This window comes from Branchiostoma belcheri, unplaced genomic scaffold (assembly GCF_001625305.1).
Source record: "Branchiostoma belcheri isolate BF01 breed outbred unplaced genomic scaffold, Haploidv18h27 scaffold73, whole genome shotgun sequence".
Classification (NCBI taxonomy): domain Eukaryota; kingdom Metazoa; phylum Chordata; class Leptocardii; order Amphioxiformes; family Branchiostomatidae; genus Branchiostoma; species Branchiostoma belcheri.
In genome coordinates, this window is record NW_017804387.1 from 779,505 (window position 1) to 799,581 (window position 20,077).

At 41.7% G+C, this 20,077-nt stretch overlaps 2 protein-coding genes across 2 annotated transcripts in view; both read right to left on the reverse strand.

Annotated features, from left to right (window-relative positions):
- Positions 1-736: 736 nt before the first annotated feature.
- On the reverse strand, positions 737-11,768 carry LOC109485124 (contactin-4-like). Its single transcript, XM_019788558.1, has 13 exons — positions 11,685-11,768; positions 10,854-11,078; positions 10,385-10,481; positions 9,614-9,810; positions 8,597-8,781; positions 8,048-8,129; positions 7,089-7,233; positions 6,068-6,195; positions 3,450-3,622; positions 2,757-2,874; positions 2,248-2,430; positions 1,141-1,284; positions 737-744 (listed from the first exon to the last, which is right to left on the reverse strand). The coding sequence occupies exons 1-13, from the start codon at positions 11,743-11,745 to the stop codon at positions 737-739; spliced, it is 1,746 nt and encodes a 581-aa protein (XP_019644117.1). The 5' UTR covers positions 11,746-11,768.
- Positions 11,769-12,987: 1,219 nt separating this feature from the next.
- Positions 12,988-20,077, reverse strand: part of LOC109485125 (contactin-4-like) — a 53,640-nt gene continuing 46,550 nt past the window's right edge. The window contains exon 32 of the mRNA XM_019788559.1: positions 12,988-13,304. Coding sequence (XP_019644118.1) covers positions 12,988-13,304 — 317 coding nt within the window. The remainder of the gene's footprint in view (positions 13,305-20,077) is intronic.

Consider the following 20,077-nt stretch of genomic DNA (forward strand, 5'->3'; position numbering starts at 1 on the left):
AACAAATGTATGTTTTGGCAAATAATCTTGTATTCAAATTCATTTCTTAACATTTTCGTCTTTTTCGTTTAATTTTGGCATTGTACGACATTGGTATGGTTTTCCAATGTTTGTTTAACTTACAGTACATATTTGCTAATTTTGCAACTGTTTTACAGTATGGTTGACAACTTTTTTTGAAAGTTTCAAACGGCCAGAAAATTCATGCGCGCGCGGATGTCATCCATATAATCAAATCAACATTTTTTTCACCATGTGATACAGAGGATTGTTATCACAACATAAGATGATTGACCATAACTTACATCCCATCTCATGACGGTGTCCCCAGCAAGTCCACCTCCTCCCCGAAGGTTCGTCGGGGCAACAGTTGGAGCTGGAAAAAACATAATAATTATTACAGATCCACTTTGTAACTGAAAACGTCTATACAGGGCTGAACATTTTTTGAGCTTTAAAACAAGAAATGGGTTTAAGAAGAACTGGTGGGGGGGGGGCACTGAAGATGGGAATAGCTCCTTAGGTGGCGTGAGTGTGATGACGATGTGTGACTCAAATATTGGGTATTCAATTGAACCAATGAATTCAACCTTTACGATCCGGCATGAATTCAATTGCGAGTATGGATTACTATTGTGATATTGGTGTTTAATGCCGTCTTTGTCTTGTATTGTCGTCTATATATTGTTACATTTACTTGTATATATGTACCCACGACGACTCAGTAAAACTAGTCCTAAGACACTGGGTATACGTAGTTCTACACAGTTCAAAGAACACAGAAATGAATAAATAGATAATGAATATCGTTGAAGAGGTTTATCGGTCACGTAACAGTTAGTAGAATATTCATCAATCAGTGACTGTTTTTGAAAGGTAGAAACACGTACCTCCAAATTTTTTATGTTAACTGTACATCTTGATCGCGAGACTAGGTCACTCAGTGATCAAGATGTACAGTTGACATAAAAAATTTGGAGGTACGTGTTTCTACCTTTCAAAAACAGTCACTGATTGATGAATATTCTACTAACTGATGAAAAATGAAGAAATGAATAAATAATGAATAAAAAAACGTTTAATAAATCCGGCAAAATTGGGTCTTCAGCAACTGAGAATATTATTTTTCTTTATACTCACGTGCTATCCCGGTGCATGCTCTGTTAGACTGGGAACTTGGTCTGCTGATGCCGAGGTCATTGATGGTCATGACCCGGAAGTAGTAGCAGGTCCAGGGTGACAGGTTCGTGAGTTTCAAGAGGGAACGCGTGTCCGGGTCTGGTGCTACATCAAGAGTAACAAAAAAAGAGGCTGGTCATTAGAGTGTTGTGACAAGACTCACAACAACTTCACAACTGTCGAACAATTTCATGTCAACAATTGTTCGACATTGTAATTTGTATTGTATTTATATTGTTGTGTTTGGGAGGACAACTTGTAGAGGTGTCAATACACCTGTTTTGTCCTCCCTTCCACTCGTATGTTTGTACTTGTGGTGAATTCTAATGAATAAATAAAAGACTATTACAACGATGTATGTCATTTTCAATCAAGCCCCTGTAACACATTCACGGAATTTTGCCTCCTGAACACCAGCCGAACCTTGGTTAGGAGTAGGTCGGCGCAAAGTCGGCAGGGTCAGCTGGTGAGGTCGGCTCTTTTCGACTATTAAAACATTTCGGGAGGGTGAGAGATTAGGCTATGGTTGTCTGGTGTTCGGCTGTAAGTCAGCAGCCATTCGGGAGTAGGCCAGTAGTGTTCGTGACGTGTTTATAGGAGGGTAAATTTGACTCAAAGTCAACTTAAATTCGTTTTCATTCTTATAGGCGTGGGCTAAATCTGGTCAGAGTGCTCCCAAACGACACCCAAACGTGGACGGCTGGTGTTTGGGGGCAATGTCGGGGGGGAGGTCCTGAATGTGTGACAGGGGCTTTAATGAGGAACTGTTTGGGCCACAGTGTAGTGAAGTTGCCCGAGCATGCGATGCAACACATTCATTCTGAAGGATGTTACCAAGTTAATACATAGGCTATCAATACATAGGCTATCATTTATCTATAGACAGCATTAAAGACCCTTTCAAAACAGTGCACTGTGATTCGTCTTGGAGAGATGTACATGTATTTTGAATTGAATTTCCCATTCGACTTTTCTAACATACCATTACGGTGATATCCTCACGTTTTGTAGCAAAAGGGCAAAAAGAAAATTGATTTGTACATAATGTACACTTTCTTTAAGAGCTACCTGATTGAAGCTCAGATATCGGTCCTCTCTGCACCTCTCTCCAGACGGGCTCGTGGTTCGACATGGCTTCCACGGAGTACTCGCTAGGCGGCGCCCCGTTATCACTAGACGGGTGCCAGAGAAGGTCTCCTGTCGTGGTGTCAAGATTGGTCGCCTCGACACCGACAGGAGGGTGATTTGGGGCTGAAAGCACAGTTAAGTTTTCTTTTGGAACCACCAAAGAAACTCCTTAATGATGATCAATTAAAACATGGTTTATTTTGTATGAATCAAAACGTATTAGGTATAATTATTATGGACAGTATACGTCCTGTTTTTGCTTTTTTTGCGTGGAAGGGCAACTTGTAAAGATGCGTATACACATATTTTGCCCTCCCTTCTACGTTGTAATAAACTCATATTAACAAAAAGGTTATATAAAATATACATAAGCGGTACAAAAGAGCATTATCATCATTCTATGCATGGTTGCTTTGGTGTATTTTGTCTCTGCATTTTCCACAACATACCTATGACGTTCACGTTGGAGGTCCCCTCTTCCTTGTCTACAGGTGTTTCGGCTGAGCAGGTAAAGACCGCGTCTTGGGCGAGGTATGCGTTTTTAATCCGGAGGCCACCACCTTCAACCTTACGGACAAAAATGGAAAAAATTATAAAAATGTAAATGAAATATCTATCTGAATATTTTCCCACTAATGTTGCACCTTAAAAATATTTGCTATAACCATAAGAGCATAACGTCCTACAGGTTGACTTGTTCTGTTTATGTGTGAAATAAACAAGCAAACAAACAAACAAAAAAACAACCAAAAAAAGTACCCCCGGCGTCCGTTTAGCAATTACGCCTTACAGCAAATATACCAGAGGTTTATATATAACAGTTCGTTCATAAAAACCAGACTCACAGCCTGTATAAAAACATGCTGAATAACACTACTGTTTATTTTACAATTACTTGTCTAGCAAATACAAATTAACATTGCAATACATATACAAACACACGAACAAAAACATTACCAAAAGCCTCACATGGGCACTAAAGTAAAGACCAGAGAGTTCAAAGAGTCTTACTGCGAAGACTCGTTGTACAGGCATATTGTCTTATGTAATAAATATGTAAGAAAGATGTCTCAATTTTGAGCTTATGATTCGGTTTTGAACGACGTCATTCAGTTACGTTAATATAATTTTGTTGACCGTACCCGCTCATAGTTTTCACTTTCAAGGTCAAAGTCGATCTTCTGTCCGTTCCTGTACCAGAGGTACTGGTGGTCCAGCCGGGGGTCAAAGGTCGCGTCACACGGGATGACCCCAGTGGTGCCTGTGTCAAGGGTCAGGTCCGTGGGGCCGCGGCCAGCCGGCAGGCGGGTAGGGTCTGTAACACAGAGTGGCAGTCAGGTCACACATTCACGGTATACCCCCGAATCTGTTCCTGAACACGAAATTACCGACTCTCCCACAATCAGTCAAGGCTCACTGCAGAAACCACAGACACTGCCGTCCCTGAAGGAGAGGAGAATGGCCGCTGCTGAGTCTCTTTTCAAGGCTATGCTGAGTCCTGAGCATCCCCTGCACGACCTGGTTCCTGCCAGAGACAGTCTGCCACAGGAAGAGCACTGAGGAACTGTCATAACATCACAGTTCCCTATGCACGAACCAAACGATTGCAGCAGTCTTTCCTGTATTGCGCCTTCAGACTTAACAATAACTCTCCTTCAATATAAACTGAACCTGACTTGACTGGATGCAATCAGTATGGACTTTGTGTATGTTTTAATTATTTTGTAAATACCTTATTTGTCTTTGAAGAAAGAAAGAAAGAAAGAAAGAAAGAAAGAAAGAAAGAAAGAAAGAAAGAAAGAAAGAAAGAAAGGTTTGGCTGACGTTCGGGAGTACCCTGACCGGTTTTAGAACATGCCTTCTGTACGAATCGGAACGAATTTGACTTAAATTGGAGTCAAATTTGACTCCCCAGCACGCCATGAAAACTGCTGACTTACTCCCGGATGGTTGGCCAACCTATGATCGAACCTTTCCAACGACTAACGAATGTTTTAAAATACTCCGCTGGTGAAGCCGATCCGTAGCCGAATTCGTCGAAATCCAGCCGACTTTCCGCCGACCAACTTCTAACCATAGTCGTCGGGCGTTCGGCTAGCGTTCGGAAGGCCAAATTCGTGAATGTGTGACAAGGGCTTTACCAATCGTACCTTGTGTGGCTTTTGAGCCATTTTGCTAAAGCCCCTGTCACACATTCACGAATCTTGAACTCCAAAAAACCATGGTTAGGAGTAGGTCGGTTCGAAACAACATGAAATAGTCATGAATAACTACGTTAACAAGGGTTCACACATGGGAAGCCGATTTCAGCACCAAGGACAGAACAACATTTGGTAGTCATGAATGACTACAATAACAATGGTTTACACATGGGAAGCCGATTTCAGCACCAAGGACAGGACAACATTTGATAGTCATGAATGACTACAATAACAAGGGTTCACTCATGAGATGCCGATTTCAGCACCAAGGACAGGACAACATTTGATAGTCATGAATGACTACAATAACAAGGGTTCACATATGGGATGCCGATTTCAGCACCAAGGACAGGACAACATTTGATAGTCATGAATGACTACTATAAAGAGGGTTCACACATGGGAAGCCGATTTCAGCACCAAGGACAGGACACCATTTGATAGTCATGAATGACTACAATAACAAGGGTTCACACATGGGATGCCGATTTCAGCACCAAGGACAGGACAACATTTGATAGTCATGAATGACATTAATAACAAGGGTTCACACATGGGAAGCCGATTTCAGCACCAAGGACAGGACAACATTTGATAGTCATGAATGACTACTATAAAGAGGGTTCACACATGGGAAGCCGATTTCAGCACCAAGGACAGGGCAATATTTGATAGTCATGAATGACTACAATAACAAGGGTTCACACATGGGAAGCCGATTTCAGCACCAAGGACAGGACAACACTTGATAGTCATGAATGACTACAATAACAAGGGTTCACAAATAGGATGGCGATTTCAGCACCAAGGACAGGACAACATTTGATAGTCATGAATGACTACAATAACAAGGGTTCACACATGGGAAACCGATTTCAGCACCAAGGACAGGACAACATTTGATAGTCATGAATGACTACAATAGCAAGGGTTCACACATCGGATGGCGATTTCAGCACCAAGGACAGGACAACATTTGATAGTCATGAATGTCTACAATAACAAGGGTTCACACATGGGAAGTCGATTTCAGCACCAAGGACAGGACAACATTTGATAGTCATGAATGACTACAATAACAAGGGTTCACACATGGGAAGCCGATTTCAGCACCAAGGACAGGACAACATTTGATAGTCATGAATGACTACAATAACAAGGGTTCACACATTAGATGCCGATTTCAGCACCAAGGACAGGACAACATTTGATAGTCATGAATGACATTAACAACAAGGGTTCACACACCAGATTCCGATTTTAACACCAAGGAGAGACCCTGATTTGAACAATGTTTTTGGTTAAAATACTAGCTTAACCATGTAATCTTTAACTCAGAGGTTTCTTTTAAAACCTGGCATACAAATTAGCCGTTAAAACATACACAGTTGAGCGCAAAGGCATATCATGTTCATAGGAACAGAAAATGCAGCAAGACAAAAATGCAGAGTTCTTGTTTAGCCCCCTTTTTCTATCTAAAAGGCATAAAAAGGTGGTGTTACCATCAGTTTCATACATGATTATCAGTACTATTTCTAAACAGGGAAACCGTGTTTTACCGGTGAGTATAAGGTTGCCATTCGACGTTGCAGTACCCCAGCGGTTCTCTAGGGTGCACCAATAATCTCCCTCGTCTTCGCTGGTGACACCATCGATGACCAAGTTCCCATCGGGAGTGATCGTGTACCTGACGTACGAAAACGACAAGTGAAAAATCAACGAATTGAAATTTTTGAAATTGTATAAGTGTGGGATAGTGTTATAACCTAAAAAATCAGCCTCCATCCCTTAACAAAGACGGGGGGCGCCACAGACTTTCTGCAGCCTATGATCTACTGCTCGCCGAGTCACGTGTGTCATCTACATAACATGGCGTCACAGAAGCGGTGGATTGTTCATTCCTTGACAAAGACTATAGTTGTACAGTCGAAAATTTGGGTGTGTCCAATTTCTTATGTTGGAAATTACAGTTTAAACATCCTTTATAATGACTTCTACCAACACGGATAAACTTATAAACTTTCACTACGTTTGATATGGGCGAATCGCGCCTCTTCGTTTCAGGAAACAAAGATGCAGAATCCATACATACTTTACAGTATATTTTCATGCTCTTTAGCTATATGTTTCATTTAACTACATGTTTTATGAACGATTTAAACGGGCATTTTGTAACATTTCTGCACCAAAAATTTATTCAAAACAATGAAAAACTCGTTTGACTAAAATTTACGTCCAATTTTCAACATATTTCTGATATTATCTCACATTTCTAACATTTACATTTGGTGGTAAACAGCCCACACAAGGTGCACTTATTTTGTGGCACCACCAAAAAATGCCAGAATGTAAACAAACATGACTGACAGCGTATTTCTACCTTTTAAACACACTCGTGCACATGTGAGATATTTTGGCACCTCCACTTCCTGAATGGCACTTCACTCCAGGACGTAGGGTTGATTCAACTTACTTTGTTAAGAAATGACGAGAAAGTTTACTTTTTGCATCATTCTATCTCTAATGTTACATAATGCAAGTTTAATCATCTGCTGCCGTGCAACCCTGTCCCATACTGACCTTCCCCCTGATGTGATAGGACGTCCATCTTTGGTCCACTTAAAGGTGGGTTCTGGGTCGGCCTCCCAGCGCGTTGTCATGGTAACGGTAGACCCAGGCACGGCGTAGTACGTACCGATGGGCGTCAGCCAGGCCGGGGTCACGTCTGAGAATAGAAACAGATGAGAAGTTGTTTTTTTTCTGTTACAACATCACATAACATGGCGACGGCACACTCTAGTTTTTTTCCACGTATTATTTATGCCGCCACCAACGCAGACAAACGCATGAAGGGACAACAGACATATTTATTTTCACACCTGAGTCAAGTGAGGAAATTCCTTTTCATTTCAGCCATTTGAATGTGAATACACGTGATCAGGTGTGAATACACATCCCACCGCCATCCGGATCCGCGGATCCCACTACCGCCATCCACGTATTTTTACGTAGTTTAGCCATCCGCGTACTTTGTAAGGAAAATGTGACCTAGTTTTAGCCATCCGCGTATTTTGAGGAAATACGACATAGATGACTACGACGTATTTTGTAGGTTCCTCGCTCGCAAAATGCTAGCATCTGGGCCGTGAACTACACATTAGCCTTAATTTCTTGTTAAGTACTTTTCCCAAGGGCACAAGATCGGAGGCATGGCAGGGTGCGAACTCGGGACCTCTTGGTTCCGAGACAAGCGCTCTGTTGTTAGCCTGGGTACCATCCGGATTTTCGCTACGCAACGCTCGAAAAAACCGAGCGTTGCGTAGCGAAAATCCGGATGGTACCCAGGCTACTGTTGTTACGCCACCCCATAAAATGTGAATATAATTGAGTGGATTCATTCTTCAAGCTACCCGACATCTTGCACACGTCAGTCCCTCAGTAAGACATCCGGAGTTCTCGTTTAGAACTTTTAAGTTTTATTCAGCCTGTTACACAGAAGCTAGCACACAATGTGCGTAAGTAACATTTGCACTTCTTACCTCCAATGTGCAGTTTCGCCGACGACTGCGTGGATCCCCACTGGTTTTGGGCCACGCATTGATAGCGACCAAGATCACTCGCCTGTAGAACATAGATAGAGGAATTTGACAGAAATCTAGCCATGTAGTAAATATCTTTTGTACTGTCTTTTACGTCTGTTGTGTGGTTTAAGGGAGTAGAATTTTTATACTAGATACTTGATATCATGAATGAACGTATTGTGGGCAAAATATGCATTTGTGTTTCCATGTTTCTTAAAATGAGAAAAAACGGTGTTTAACAGTAGATGATAATAAATAGGTTATAATATTGTTGTAATGCACAGACTTTTAGTACTTAGTGCTAGAATGTAGCGTTTCAGTGTTCAATCCTAGGTTTCATATGCTGTAGACCACATATGGTCACATATGAATTTAGCCCATTTGGGCAAGAATATGGAATAAAGATTATTCAGTCATTATATATAACTGACAATATAGGAAGATCGCTAAATGATAAAAGAACGACATTATCCAAAATTTTAATTCTTTATACCAATGTTTACATACCCTTAGATCATTGATAGTCAGTGTGTTCGCTCCCACCACTATACGACCGCCGGTCTGCAAGGGGTCTTGCTGGATACCGTACCAAGTGTAGGTAATAGGCTCAGACCCTGTGGCTTCACACGTCCAGCTTACGCTGGACCCCTCAACAAGGTCCCGGTCTGGTAGCGGCTGAATAACGGGCGGTGCTGAAAAAAATAAATGCTTTTTAAAAAGATCTGGGATTAGCTGGCGACGTGAGTGTGATGACAATGTGTGACTCAAATAATTGGTCAGATATCCAGGTGACTTGAATTGGACTAATGCTAATAAGACTGAATTTAGATGCTCTTTCTAACGAAGAGATAATTTGTGATAGTTTATTAGCAATTAAGTGCGGTAAAGAAAAGCGCCATTTCTTGTTTTACTCTGCCAGTCTTTTGCAGGGCACAGCACAGTAATAGGGCTTTCCTATGTTAATATATGGGAATTATGTCAAAACAACGTGGTCAACATTCATATACCTGAGTTTTAGACCTTGAAGAACATACATTGGCAGGGTAGGCCAACCTCTCAAGTCTCCATTCCCAAAAAATGACAAAATCCTACGCACCTAAACCATGCGAGAATTCTACCCAAACATTGAAAAGTGACCCCTGACCTCTCTGGACAGCTGATGACCGCATGTAAACCTATATCTTCTTCAGCCAGCCAAACAACACAAACATGGCTGCAAGTCTGTTTTTTCACCAAAATTAAAATACTACAATCCTTACCTATAACATCCAAGTCCAAAACAACAACATTTCCCTAGAAAAAGACTTCTTTACACTCTACATTACATTGCCATCTCTATATACTAAAACTGGGCCCTCTGCGCCTGCGCTATTACTAACCTTTGCCCTGCATTAGACCACTATCCCTAGTTGCTTCTTTGGTCGTTTTGCCGTTAATATACAGGTTGCAATATCATAAAATTGTCAAGAACCAAAGAAAATTGATAAGGTTCTTCAGAAGCTACGAGAACATCATTGTTTTCACCTCTGACTATTATGTTCGCCTCGGTGACTGCGGTCCCAAAACTGTTCTCTGCGGTACACCTGTAGATCCCAGAATCCTCTTCGGTCACATCCGGGAGAATGAAGATGTGGTTCCAGTTGTGGAAACGAGATCGTCTCGGGAGGGCGACCTCGTTCCCAAAGTCATCCAGACGTGACCAGTAGATGTCTGGCCGCGGGCTGAAATAGATAGTGGTTATTCTTTTATATATATGTAGCATGTAAGAATTCATATTCTGTTAATGTTTGATGGAGAAATCTGTTGGAACGGAGTGAGGAGCCAGCCACTGGTCTAAGCACTATGAAGGACAGGACACGATTTCGAGCTACTTTGAAATATATGATAAACATCTAAAACGTAAACTATAAAAAAATCACCCATTTGAGTTTTAGACCATGACAAGCATACATTGACAAGGTAGCCCGACCCGCCAAATTGTCCATTTAGTCCAAAAATCCTAAATTTCTCACGACATAACGTGCTTCGTTGGACCAAAACAAACTGTCGTGAACTATGACCCCTTCAATAGCCTCAGACTATAGGCAAACAGACCAACTTCTAGTTCTGCCTGGCAGTTCAAACAAGCCTTAAAGCCAGCTTTTCAACAAAAGAAAAAGAAAAATGTCAATATTAATCAACATATACTACGAAATAGCTGGTTTGCGGGTACTAAAAATGTGGTCTCTGAGCGTGCGCGAATAAGTGAACTTTGCTCGGAAGACATCGAAAGCTTATAATTTGGAATTATCTTACTATCCATTGGCAAAACAGTTCAGCGTCTCCGTCCCTCCTTTCAGTACGTCTTCGTCTTCAGCATTGAGAGCGATGGTTGCTGCACTTTCTATGGGATCTAAGACAAAGAAAAGACATGCTTATCTTTGAATATATACTAGTAGGTATAAGTTGATTCATCTATTGTACGTAGGCTATATCTCTCTGTATGTCTGCATGTAGTTAAAGAGCTTAGGAAATTCGCTGTACTTTTGTTGTGTCAATAAAGTTCTGTCCGTAATCTGCCACTTAAGGCGCGGTCACATTTCCCAACCCGGGGCCCGGCCGGGCAGTCGTATGGTATAATGATATAAGACAACAAAACATAAAAAAGTTTTAGAAAAATAACAATGCGCACTATTTGAGTATACTCTTAATACAAATTGTTTATTTTTCGTTCACGCAAACAACCCGGCCGGGCCCCGGCTTGGAAATGTGACCGTGCCCTTACCGCCACTTGAGACCGTGAGTTTGGTGGGTTGGCTGGTCCGGACGGAGATGTCTGTGTCGTCGGGCGCCGTGTCCATCACGTTCCGCACCAGGCAGTAGTAGTCCCCGCTGTCCGTCTCAGTCACGTACGAGAAGTACAGGTCGCCCGTCTTGTCCGAGATGAACACACGGTGGGTGTTGACGATGATGTTAGAAGGACTGTCTCTGTACCAGCTAAAGGAAAGGCCTGCAGACGAAAGGGTTTTTACAATATTTTTTGGCTACGCCTCAGGTGCGGGGCATTTTTAAGTGCAGGATTTACACATTGCAGTGTGTTTACTACCCTGGAAGCCAGAACTCGTTTTCCGGGCCGCAAAAGCCCTTCGCCCGCTGGTGTAAATTACCGCTACGGGGGAGTCTAGCCCGGGGGGAGTTTGACTGGCCCTACAAACGTAATAGGGCCGGACAAACCCCTCGGGCTCAACTCCCCCGTAGCGGTAACTTAGGCAGGCGGGCGAAGGGCTCTCGGCTGCCGAAGGAAAACGGCTAACGGCCCGATACTAGTTTGGCATCCAGGGTATGTGTTCACTGAATAACGTACAATTTAGAAAGTCTAAAAAGAGTCAATTTGTTGCAAACAAACGGCATTTCACATAGCATAACTTCTCAGTTCTTATAAAATAATATTGCAATCTTTATCAATAACTTGACTAAACGGACGCAACACAACAAAGTTTACAAAGTGGTAGATATTCAAATGTTACAATAAAAGTATTCATATCAGTTCTGCTATTGTGAATTACAGCAGATTCAAACATTACATTATATCTACACATCAAATATTGACAATTACCTGGGTACGAGTCTGGTGGGTTACACTGTATAAAGGCTGACGCCCCGGCCTGTAGAGTCATTCCATTCCGTGGTGACGTGTCAAAGGGATCAACAACTGTGAGGAAACAAGACATGCATTAAACAATACTGGCAATGAAAACATACATTGCCATGGCGACGGTGGTTGCTGTTAGGGTTATTGTTTGCATGGCACTGCCATCATTTCATGATTTTGAGGAAGACTTGGTACCTGTTAAGTCTAGACAGATACAGTGCACTCCTCCCCTGAGTGTATAGTGAACGAGCCCCGGGGTCACAGAAAGTAGGGCCATCTGGGGCAGAGAGGTCTTCCCAGGGGTTTCCAGGAATGTGGGCATAGATGTAGGTCAGAGACATGCCTGTGGACATTCCATGCCTGTACCATTCCTAGAATTCTTGCAAACTGCAAACAATACTGCACCATTTTCCCTGAGACGTCGCCAAAAACTATCAGGGGGCCAAGATAGAATTTTAGCATTTTCTGGTAATTATATATATATTTGTATTTTAGGATAGGATAGAGTTGACCGGATGCAGACGAATGGATTCGATTTGATCCGGCTTAGATTCAGATCGAAACCAGATTGAAGCCGGATCAAATCACATCTATTTGGCTTGATGTGGACATTTCCATCCTAGTAGGAAAATGGCCCAAGAGTCCAGCGTCACATTGCCTTTCTCTTGTTGTTTTGAAATTAAAAAAAATAGCTGGTTGGCCATGGATGGCACGAGTGTGATGACAATGTGTGACTCAAATAATTGGTCAGCTTCAGGACTTGAAGTGGACTAAATCTACGAACAGTTTTGCTATGAATTAATTCCCTACTTTGCCATTAGGCCACAGCAAGTAAATGTTATGGATAACATCCTCCGCAGACTCCAAATCCAATGCGAGTGGGCGAAAAAAACACAACAAAGCGGGCCGAAAAAAGCAAGGTTCCTGCATTTTAGAATTTTGACTCAATCATTGTACAAATGGTTTTGATTCAGTGGGAACATCACATATACACAACCAGCATCACATATCACTGCATCAAAGTAAGAAACAAAACATTAAATCAGAGCCTTTTCTTGTCTCCTCTCTTCATATTTATCTACCATCCATCTTCCGGCATGGCAACAGACATATTTGCCCATTTTAGGTATGTTGACCACTGTCAGAAGGCAACAAAAATTCTTGTGTTTTTTTTCCAAAATCAGACGAAAATTAATGCGCGCGCTCATGTCATCCATAAGAATTACTTGCTGTGAACCACTTTTAAAACTAAATAGAGGGACTAGTGTTACGTACAGGCAAAGAACAGGCTAGCAGGACTGCCGACTTCCACGCCTACGTCATTCCTGGCCAGACACTGGTACTCTCCCTCGTCATCACTCTTGGTGGGACTGTTGATGATGAGGTCACCGCCAGTGATGACGTACTTTCCGTTTCCGGCGGAAATGTCCACCGGCACGCCATCTCGTTCCCAGGAGTACTGAGGGGGAGGGTCGCTCTCGGCCTGACACTGGAAACGCACGACAGTCTGTCTCGGGTCTTGCGGGTTGAAGACTTGTGCGGTCGGGCTCAGGGTGATACTGGGTTCGAACTGCGCCCAGACCACTGTATGAGATAGGAAAATTTCAATCGAAGGACATACATTGAAGCAAGAACGATAAAAAAGTAGATTTTCTGGCAATTTCTTTACAAAGTCGAATCACCCCACATTTTGGTATTTTGTGGCGGTGTCACAAAATGAGTGCACCTCGTGTGGGATGTTTAGTAACAAGTGTTATGTTTAAGCGGCAACCATAATTGTCAGAAATGTGGGATAATGGCACAAATATGTTGAAAAGTGGACGGAAATAACAATCACGTCAAAAATTTACATAAATGCTACATAATGCAGCTTTAATATTTCTGAGTGACAATAAACAGATTGTTTTCAATTATTACCAAGTGTGCAATCAGACGATGGCGGAAGGATATTCCAATGCAAAAACTCCGTAATCATTTCTTACCTGCCGGAAAAAATAGTATCACAAGAAGTCCTTCCAGATGGAGTGTCATACTGACTATTGTGTCCCAGACTCTATTGGAAAAAAGAGCACATTAAAGGCCTCCAGTGCAATTTCAGGGCGGCAAAACAAAAATATTCTGGATGACGAAATTGGTATGGTTACTATGGTATCATCACTTCATACTTGAATCGTTTGAAATTGCCCAAAAATAAGCTACGTGAGGCCTCCCTTTATTTTTTTGGTACCGCTAGCTAAAACCACGATACAAAAATAAAAATCAATCAACTTTTCCGTCAGTGACATCGCATTCTTGCCTCACAGATATTAGTATGATATTGGGTAGGATTCAACTTACTACATTTAAAAACAAATGACAAGAAAATTGACTTTGAAAGTCCAGTTTTGCTGCTTTGAAGTCGCTAGATTTTATGCATCACCAGGTGGCATTAGCACGACTTTCCTCACTTTATGCAGGTGAAAATGAGTAACTAGCTTCGGTTAGGGGCGTCGCTCGGAAAGGACGTTAAATGGAGGTCTTTGTTACCCCGTGTTTGGGGAGAGGCACACCCCACCCATGATAAAGAATCCACCGCACTTATCGAAAATAGTAGTGGACCTTTCCGGTGCACGTGTGAGTGGTTCAAACCTTACTACATGTCTTATGGCCGAACCTGGGATCTCATTGAGGTCAACTGTATTTAGCGCCAAATGGCAGCCGCTCCAGACACTTGCTATTAAGCCCCACGAATTGTAAGCTCCTCACAATTCAGCCCTTGGCTACAAGGAGAGAGTAGCCGGCCCACTGATACTCAAAAAGGAAAAATAATTTTTATTCTCATTTCCTAACAAGCTTAAGTAGCTGTGGTCTTTGCTTATTATCATGCTGGCCCACACCTCATGCTTATCCCTGTGTGATCGTCAGTAAAGAAACATGATCAGATTAAGTATGTTTCGGATATTCTATACTCTCTACGTTTGTAGCCAAGGCGCGACCACCTACTGATTGCTTGGCATTTTGACCCATTTGTGTGTGTGATTGTATCTTTTGTGAGCCTAAAACCCTGTAAGTCTTGTTGCATATCCCCCAACACTTGCCTACAGCCGTTACCTCATAGCTTAGGAATGTACGCCCATACCTTTCTGTGTAGGTATACTGGCATCATATGAATGAGTCATCTTCAGATAGAAGAGATAACCACTCGTCTATTGTATCTTTTAGGTGCATTATACCTACATTTTGGCGTCGGTGGCGCAACGGTTAGAGCGTTGGACTTGGAACCGAGAGGTCCCGGGTTCGATACTCACCGTGGCCTGGCGTTGTGCCCTTGGGAAAGGCGCTTTCTATGACTTCCCCACCTATACTGTGGAGTGACGCCCACCGAGCCTCTTAGGCTAATCTGTCTAACTGTGTGCCAAAAATACACTACGGATTTGGTGCGCCGATGTGACAACATCTGCACATTGGCCACTGAGAGCGGTTAATTTTTTTTTTGTACCTACATTTTCTATCTAAAATCTATACAGAAGTTGACATCGTAAAATATGATGACCTTGGGTTGGCGTGTAATGAATTATGCATGTTCAAGGTCAAAGGTAAAAGGTTAGAGTTTGCTGTCAACTGTAATTCATCCAAGTACAAAGAGTAAATGTATCGAGGGGTGATTTGGAGTTGCAGTTCTTGATTAACTCACGACTATCACAATATTGTATTCTACCAAAGTGTTGATTAATTTCTTAACAAATAGTTTTGTTTTCTTTCAAATTCTTTGTGATTTTTTGGGTCGGCCCTAGCCCCCCACCCCACCCCCATGATGCTTCACGGTTGGTCCCTAATGACTGTCTGAAGGTCACGAGTATACGTACAAAACATATTGTTTGTTTATATTGAAATCCCTTTGTATTGGTTTTTCCTGCTGGCAATGGCAAATCATTTGTAATTAATGATCACGTGTAAAACTGGTAAACCTCTCCCAAAGACAAACATAGACATTTTCAATCTACTTATGTCATGCCCCGACTCCATATCTACGTGCTTAGGCCAATATATATATGTAGTGTATTACAAGAGAGAGAGAGAGAGTATTGTAACAGATAGCAACGCCTAATTCACATCATGTCATACGCCATTTACGTTCATATTCCTGTAGTAATACTAGCAGTCTCTTAGAATAGACTTGATTGTATTGATCACATTGCTATTGATGCCATACATTGTACCATGTACAACTGTCGAGCAATAAAGTTCATTAATTTATGATTAATGCTAGCCGCTAGTACTGGTCACCCTCCACGGACAAAGCCTTTCCTCTTTACTTCTTGTAGACGCCTGATTGTACAAACTGTAATCACAACATGTAGTAATTATGTCAGGTACGTTAAGACTCCGTCCATTTCCCAAAGTGTAGCGTACGCGGTTTATATATAGAATTGAGCCTGAAGCTAGATATCTGCACGCATGTGGGGTTCTCTCTAAACAGAGGTCTAATTTTTCACGTTTTCAAGGCGTTTTTATCCGTTTTCATAGTATTGGATACTCCCTCAATGATACGGCCTGGCCAATTTGGTTCTGTCTTGCAGCCACCAAAACATCTGCTTGGAGATTCAGAGCATGGGTGTGATTACTAAACAAAAACGTAAGGTGGTAACAACAAAAGGACAACAGTGTTAACAGTATATTTTTCTCGTAAGGAGATTACATGATCGCAATCAGTGGACTTTGACAATGCAGGGCCACACATTGTAATCGCTAGACCATCAGAAATATACGTACTAGGCATTCGTCGGTCTTAAAAGACCATGAAGTACTTCATCTACACCCTGTACTTATTCTTATTTTAAGCGTGCGTAAAAGACTTCTCTGTATCTGTCAGAGGTTTAACTATGAATCATATATTATTTAGAGAATTCTTTGATATTACGAAGAGACAGAGTTCGTCTCGAATCTCCCCAGAATAGCTGAACTTTTGTTGTGTGTTTCTGTATAAATATTTTGTCAAAAGTATCATTTATTATAGGAATACTTCTTTAGCTATACATGTTTATTTATTTATGTATGAAGCTTTAACACATTTGTGAAAGGGTTGACATAACAGGTGACTATCACATCTTCAATATGTCAATCCTGAAACCAGACAGTAAGGTTTGAACCACTCACACCGGGAAGGACCCCTACTCTTTTCGATAAGTGTGGTGCGCTCTTTAACGTGCTCGAGGTCTAGGTCTCCTTAAACACAGGATCTCCGCTTTACGTCCAATCCGAGAGGACGTCCCTAACCGAAGCTAGGTACTCACCTGAGTCGAGTAGGTGTAAAGTGCCTTTCCCAAGGACACGACAACGGGGCCTGCCCGGGATTCAAACCCAGAACCATCGGATTCTACATGAATCAACAACCCTAACCACAACAAGACTATCTTGCCACCCAAAATTGTAAATCTTCATTATCTTTGGACCCCACGACAGTTAAATTCCATCCCTCAAAGGATCCACTGAACCGATCTGTGTCCCCCGGCACGGAAACATGTAACCGTGCCTGTATGTTGTCGTTGGGTCAAGGATATTGCAAGAAGAATGTCTGTATATGTGAAAAGCTGGTGTTAAAACCCTTCAGCGTGACACAAGCTTTGCAAGCGGCTGCTAGGAAAGCCATATTCGGCCTGTCACTCGAATAACATTATATAGGTCTTAGATTGTATCTGGCCTTCGCACACTTACATGCAAATTGTGTTAGGCCACACCAAGTAAATTTTATGGATGAAGTCCTTTGGAGACCCTAAATCTAATGCGAGAGGGCGAAAAAAAACAAGAAGGGCCCTAAAAAACAAGATGCCTAGATTAGAAATATTGCACTGCTGACAGGACCGTCCTGTCAGCAGTGCCGTTTTTGGAACTATTGACAGGATTTTTTTCAGTGCCTTCTTTTCTTTCATTTTTGTTTTCATTTTTTAACCAGGCACAGGCTTTTGGCGTTACGGGTTTCACGTCAATCTGACAATTTGCGGCACTTTCTGGCAATTTGGTCATAGTTACAGGAAGCGAAATTTTTTGTTTTTTTTTCTAGTTACAGGCCAAAATCAATGCGCGCGCGGACGTCATCCATAAAATTTACTTGGTGTGGCCTTAGTTAGACCAAGGACAAATAGATCAAAGAATGTTTAGACCTTAGATGTAGTACTATACATGTACTAGTTTTATACATGTACTTAGTTAGTTCACTTGTTTGTATTTCTAGGCGTAGTAGACCTTACGAAAGTCGCCGTACTTTTTGTTGCGTCAATAAAGACTGTGTGTTTGCATGATGTCCTTACTTGAACCACAACGGAAGATGAACAGCGCTAGCTTCCCTAAAGATTTACAAAACATCCCCGTAACTTCACAAGAATTTCACGGCAAGGTCGAATCCATCTGTCTGTGTCAGATCACCAAGGTGATGGCAGTAACTGTAGAACTATAAACATGGTCTGTGTCCGTTAATTACATTATCTGAATCAGCACTCTTTCTTGTAAAACACTCATTATAAAATCGTAAACGGATGTTTGGCATTTTTGTTCGTTTTACTGGTTTAGTGTCGTAAAGAATACGTCTTAAAATGTATAAAGTGACTGGGCAGCTAAGGCCACAGCGTGTAATTTTCATGGATGACATCAGCGCGCGCATGGATTTTGGCCTGATTTTGGAGAAAAAAACAAGAACTTTTGTTGCCTTCTGACAGTGGCTACCATGCCGAAAATGGGCAAAGATGTCTGTTGCAATGCCGGAAGGTGGATGTCAGATAACTATGAAGAGAGAAGACAAGGAAAGGCTCTGATTTAATGTTTTGATGCAGTGATATATGTGGAGCTGGCCGTGTATATGTGATGTTCCCACTGAATAAAAAACATTTGTACAATGATTGAGTCAAAATTTTAAAATGTAGGAACCTTGTTTTTTTCGGCCCGTCTTGTTTTTTTTTCGCCCGCTCGCATTAGATTTGGAGTCTGCGGAGGATGTCATCTATAAAATTTACTTGCTGTTGCTAATCATATGTTGCAAGAAAAGAAACCATGCCATTCTTTCTGTAAGCTTTGTATGTTGCTGTGAACATGTTTACGTTGGCTCGTCATAACAAAAGAGAGTTATCTATTGTACAATTATTTTCATAGATCACCAACTTGTATTGCTTACATTATGTCCTCGAGTAGAAGGCGTTAAATAAGCAATTGTGATTTTTGCCCGATACTCGTAAAATATGTGATTTAAAAAAAGAGAACAGTGGGATCGTGTAGCGTAGGGGCAGAGCGCTCGACTCGGAACCAAGAGGTCCCGGGTTCGAGTCCTGACATGCCACCGATCTTGTGCCCTTGGAAAAAGGCACTTTACACGACTTTCCTCACTTCGCTCAGGTGAAAATGAGTATTTTATTGTCCCATGTGTTGGTGGCGACATTAATATAAATTAGAAAAAAAATTGAGTGTGCCGTCACCTCGTCTTGTGATTACATGTTGGAATATTTTTTAAAAAGGAGAGAACATTATCAACCGTCCATCATTGAGTTACTTGATTGACTAGTAATACAAAAGCCATACTGTGCTCTTTGGGCGTTGCCCAACGGTTAAATGTTTGAAAAGGACCGTGAAAAGTACAGACAGGTTTAGCAGAAGCTTATGTGTTAGGCTCGACTGACCAAGAGAGAGCAAAACAAATATAAACACAGGTATGTTTGTAGACAACGGACAGCTACAGTGATGCAAGGGAATACGTCTTGTACCGTTATCAAAAGGACGAAATACCTGTAATTCTTTTAAGGCATTCAAATTGTCCTAGAACTAAAGATGATGTAGTGTTTGATCGTATATCGGTAATTCATTTCTTGGACAGACTACTTTAGGGACTTTCATGCACGTTCAGGAAAAACGTTGAGAACATATCCAGTCTGCAGTGAAAACGTCCTGTACTGTGACTTCTAATAGCTAGCCTCCACCAGGCCTTCCTACGGGGGTACGGATCGTAGAATTGGAAAAAAAAAACGAGAGAATAATTGGCCAGGAGAGTTAGTTCGTGGGAAGGCTAATTTCCCATTCCAAAAGAATTCTAGGGTGAATAAACTCCCCTGGCCAACTTGGCTATTTGGCTAGATTTGACTGTTTTTTTAACCCACGTTGTTAGTGTGGTAGAGACTACTGTAAATCTTGATTTTTTTCACTTACTTTTATGTTCACGGTTTTCACGGTCACGTCTGTACTGCGAACTTATCATTGCCGCTAACAAATACTAGTAAATCGCGGTTTTTTTTCTGAACCTGCCGACACCGTCAACATATACTTCCGCGAACACCTCCATTTTTTAAAACCGAGAAATTTTGCTGCCGTGAATTTTAAGTTAGTTACATGTACATGTA

Bases quoted from the DNA above. Each gene is read 5' to 3' on its own strand.
- LOC109485124 (XM_019788558.1), bottom strand. From the start codon at position 11,745: ATGACTCTACAGGCCGGGGCGTCAGCCTTTATACAGTGTAACCCACCA. The intron at 8,130-8,596 runs GTATGTAAACAT...TATGTTCTACAG, and splicing joins TGACTATCAATGATCTAAGG to GCGAGTGATCTTGGTCGCTA. The intron at 1,285-2,247 runs GTAGCTCTTAAA...CTCTTGATGTAG, and splicing joins GATATCTGAGCTTCAATCAG to CACCAGACCCGGACACGCGT.